We start from the raw sequence: 4,297 nt of genomic DNA on the forward strand, positions 1-4,297 counted from the left end.
TACATAGGGTTTCTATGAGTCGCAAATGACTCGACGGCACATAACAACAACAACAACAACAACAAAAATACTTTATCCTCAAAATAAATACTTTACCCTCGGTCTGCAACAGTTAAAAGTGGTAATAGTCATAAGTAAAGATTCTGGATAGTCTAGTTTGGGAGGAGGCTCCTGACGGGAATGACATCATGTGTCACTGCTGCGCTGGGTGACACCAAACCTAGCAATGTCACTGCTCATGGAGCTCACAGCCCAAGTGAAGGAAGCAAAACCACAAAGAGGGCGGTATGTATGCTCTCACTATTGATGAGGTGTCTAGCTTTAGTGCTGGATAGACTGAGTTGTAAGAGAATAAACATAGCTTTGGCTAGAGATTTACTGTATTGTCTTTGGGAGAGGAAAAGGAAAAGCATGAAAGGAAACAACCAATTCAAAGCCCAGATTCTTATTTCAGGGATATGATATGTACATGTTGTTTAAAGATTAGCACAGTTTCTGTAGGATTGTTAAGTAATGTGCTTGTTCTGTGAAGAGACATTTAGAAGAACACAACACTAATGCTTCAGACAATGTCCTGCATTTCTGTTATGCCATAAAAAACCTCGTCAGTGTAAAAATTGCAGTTGGTCTATCAAGGTAACCTTATTGATTTTGGAGTTTTGGGGTGAGTGGGTAAAGTTTGTGACAAGGATCTCCTATTTTGGTGTCAGTTCTCCCACTTCCCCAATAAAGTTCTGATTATAAGCAAAATAACCAAACAAAACAAACCAACCAACAGACCTACAAAGAGCTACTTGTATTAAAGAATGATTTATTCAGTAGGATTGCTAGTATGTGGTTACTTAAAAATTGGCATTCCTCTCTTTTCTGGACATCCCAAAGCCTTAGCCTACAGTCAGGATTTTACTAACTTGGGTCTTTTTTTCTGATCAGATCTGTACATTCTTACCTGAAGCTACCACCTCATGGATTGAAGACCAGAAGGTGCCTTATGCCTACAAAGGAAATGAGTGGGTTGGATTTGACAATATTGAAAGCTTTAAGCACAAGGTAAGTTTCAGTCTGTGAACGTCAAGATTACATCTGTCCTTGAAAAATTCACCCTTTCAGTGGGGAAAAACCCCAGATGAGAGGCTGTGGAACTCCATTTATATTCAAAGCTTAGTGACTGATTCACTGTGTACTTTTAAATAAGAAAACTTCCTTCCTAACCCATTTCCTGCTCTGTAAAATAAGGCAGTTAGAATGATTTCTGATATATAGTTCCTATCTCTTGTGAAATACACACACTCAAGTGTTGTTGTTAGGTGCTATTGAGTCGATTTGAATACAACTCCTAGCAATCCTATGAATAAAAGATCTAAACCCTGTTCTATCCAGCACCATCCTCATACTTCATGACACACAAGAGCCCATTGCAGCAGTCACTGTGTCAGTTCTCCTGGTTGAGGGTCTTCCTCTCCTTTGCTGACTCTCCACCCTTCCCAGCATCATGTCTCTCTCCAAGGACTAGCTTCTCCTAGCAACATGCCCAAAATATGTAAGGCAAAGCCTCTTCATTCTTGCCTCCAAAGAGCACTCTGGTTGCACCTTCTCCAAGACATAGCTGTTTGTTTTCTTGGCCATCCATGTGATGTTCAGTGCTCTTCTCCAACATCGCACAGCTCAAAAGCATCAATTCTTCTGTCATTCTTATTCATTGTCCACCTCTCAGATGCATAGTAAGTGATTAGATTGTATAAATAAATACAATAGCATGAAACGTATCTCTCTCTCTCTCTCTTGGAGAATCTTGTGACTCAGCTCACATATTTCTGATTTTTTGGACAAACTTAGCACATGACATGGAGAGAAAATCACACTGGAAAATTTCCTTCACTAACTGTGACCAACTTTTCCACTTCTTACAACAGATCTTTTTGCCTCTATCCTTCCTCCCTTGGCATGTTTAGGGAAGAAGAAATTAAGGGAAGGGAAGGAAGATGCGACTCTCTTGAGTGAGCAAGGGAGAGGTTGTTAGTGTTTTATATCCATTATTAAGAGAGAAAATAGAATTAAAGATACTCAAGAAGAAGAGTCCCATTCTTTTGCACTGCTGGTCAGGGTGAAAGAAATTCCAGACCATTGTCTTTGGAGGGGCTATAGAGGAGCAGGTAACAACATAGACTTTTAAGGATGAGAAAGTAGGGCTAAGTGCAAGTGAACCACACTACCACTAACTTAAACACAGAGGGACTGGATGGTCTCAGTCTGTTAGACCTTGACAGGTCTTCACTGGTAACTAGAAGGGGAGTGCTTTATGCACATATGCACCCTTACACATAAAATATGCCTTGGACCAGCGCCTCATGCCCATTAAAGGCTTCCGTCATCCCAGCAGTGCACTTTTGTGTGGACTCTTTCTGGGAGCTATGGAAAAAGTCTATTTAAAGCAACTCTTGCTTGTCTACAGTGTATCAGTTATTTCATATAAGATATTCTGTTTAATTGTTATAATAAACTTGAGGCTGGATACGTGAAAGAAAGCATGTTGAGAACATGCTCACTAAATGGCAGTTGCTGTTATTATAATTTATAACAAGGAATTAGATGCTGAGAGATTAATTTGGTTCTCAAAGACGTCTATACAAACACACGCTTACATATACCTTTGTACACACATATATCTTTGTTATGTGCTGTCAAGTTGGAACCCACTCACAGCTGACCCTGCAACAGGTTTTCAGAAGCTATAAATCGACTAGGAGGAGATTGCCCATCTTTCTCCAACAGAGCAACTGGTGGATTGATCTGCTTGCCATTGCATTTGCAGTGTAACTCCTATCAGGCTATCAAAGCTCCCTATATACCTTTACTCTCACCATGTCTTAATATATGCAGTGTCAGTAAGGGAATACTAGGATTTGGCTTGTAATTCCAAAGTTTATCCTTTTACTCCAGTTTCTCAAAACTCTTTCCATTTCAAAAGCTCTTGCATAGGCCTTGATAGGCTTTCTCTTTCAGAAAGCTGTATGTCTATATATAACAATTTATATACATGTACATACCTATAAAAACATTGTGACTCACATGTGGCCAGTGACATCTGACTTCCAAACACTACACAAGGGTTCCCCCAGCCATAGCATAAACAGCACAAAACAGACTGATTTCCTGAGGTTGGACATGGCCCCTACTTCTTGCACTGCCTTCTAGCAGTTCTTCATCAAGCATCCTTTTCAGAGGTTTTGCTGCTCTGCTGTTAGGTTTGCTGATATCTGTTGCAATAGTCTTACAGAACTCACAGAACATACTAGTGATTATGGTGTTTATTAAGGAAGTTAACAGGTAATAGTTAAGGTTGCAAGTAATTAGGATACAATTCCACAGTCAGGACAGCTTCTGAGATGTGCCTGCTTGCAAGTCCTCTGACACCCAGCATTACTTGGTTCTGCCTCGAAGCTCTAGACCAGTGTTGCACAGTTCTGTTAGCACTGACAATCATGGCACTTGTGTTCACTCCCAGCCAGCAAATCCTGGCTCTGGCTCCATTGGGCAGCAGTTCTTTTTTTTGGGGGGGGCAGCAGTTTTAGTTCAGCCGCATCTCATGTAAGTTTCTGATTCTTCATCACCCCTGCTACTGTTACTAGTGGTCTGGGTCTCAGTCCAGTGCAGAAATCACTAATCCAAAAGGACATTCTCCACTTCTTCTTATTTGATGATGGTAAGATTCTCACTTCTTGCTGCTAGATCTCTTCTATTTAAACCTGACAGCATGGATGGCAAAACTGATCAATCTTCTTGTTTTTATGTAGTCAGAATTCAAAATACTTAACTATATTGCTGCCAAGATAGAACCAACTCATAGTGGCAGGTTTTCAGAGACTAAATCACACAGGAGGAGATTGTTCATCTTTGTTTCTCGGAGCTGCTAGTAGGTTCAAATGGATTAGCAGCACAGATCCCTACTCAATAGACCATCAGAGCTTCCTCATTAATAGTCAGCATATCTTATTTGCATAGTCCTGCCAGAAAGGTCCTATTTGCCTTATTTTCATTATTCATTATCCAGTCACCTTGGTGGAACTGCTAACATTCCACATTTGAATATTGTTATATTCAGTCACATGACAAAAGTCAAAGCCAGTGACTAGAAAAGCCACACTGAATAATCCATTATAATCCAAAACCCTTCAACTTCCAATTCCACCTCTTGAGCACTGGAAATAGAATCTTGCCAGACTATTTATGGCCAAGTGTTTCCCCATCTATCTATGGTCAACTGATTTTTGACAAGGAGATGAAATCAGTCAAATGG

General features: G+C 40.3%; 1 protein-coding gene across 1 annotated transcript in view; it reads left to right on the forward strand.

Moving 5' to 3' along the window:
• The window catches only part of LOC102865081 (acidic mammalian chitinase-like), a 28,969-nt gene that overhangs the window by 19,425 nt on the left and 5,247 nt on the right, over positions 1-4,297 (forward strand). The window contains exon 9 of the mRNA XM_006899345.1: positions 934-1,050. Within this exon, the coding sequence (XP_006899407.1) occupies positions 934-1,050 (117 nt within the window). The remainder of the gene's footprint in view (positions 1-933; positions 1,051-4,297) is intronic.

Source organism: Elephantulus edwardii, unplaced genomic scaffold, assembly GCF_000299155.1.
Source record: "Elephantulus edwardii isolate Elephantulus edwardi_28Jun2011 unplaced genomic scaffold, EleEdw1.0 scaffold00252, whole genome shotgun sequence".
Lineage (NCBI taxonomy): Eukaryota > Metazoa > Chordata > Mammalia > Macroscelidea > Macroscelididae > Elephantulus > Elephantulus edwardii.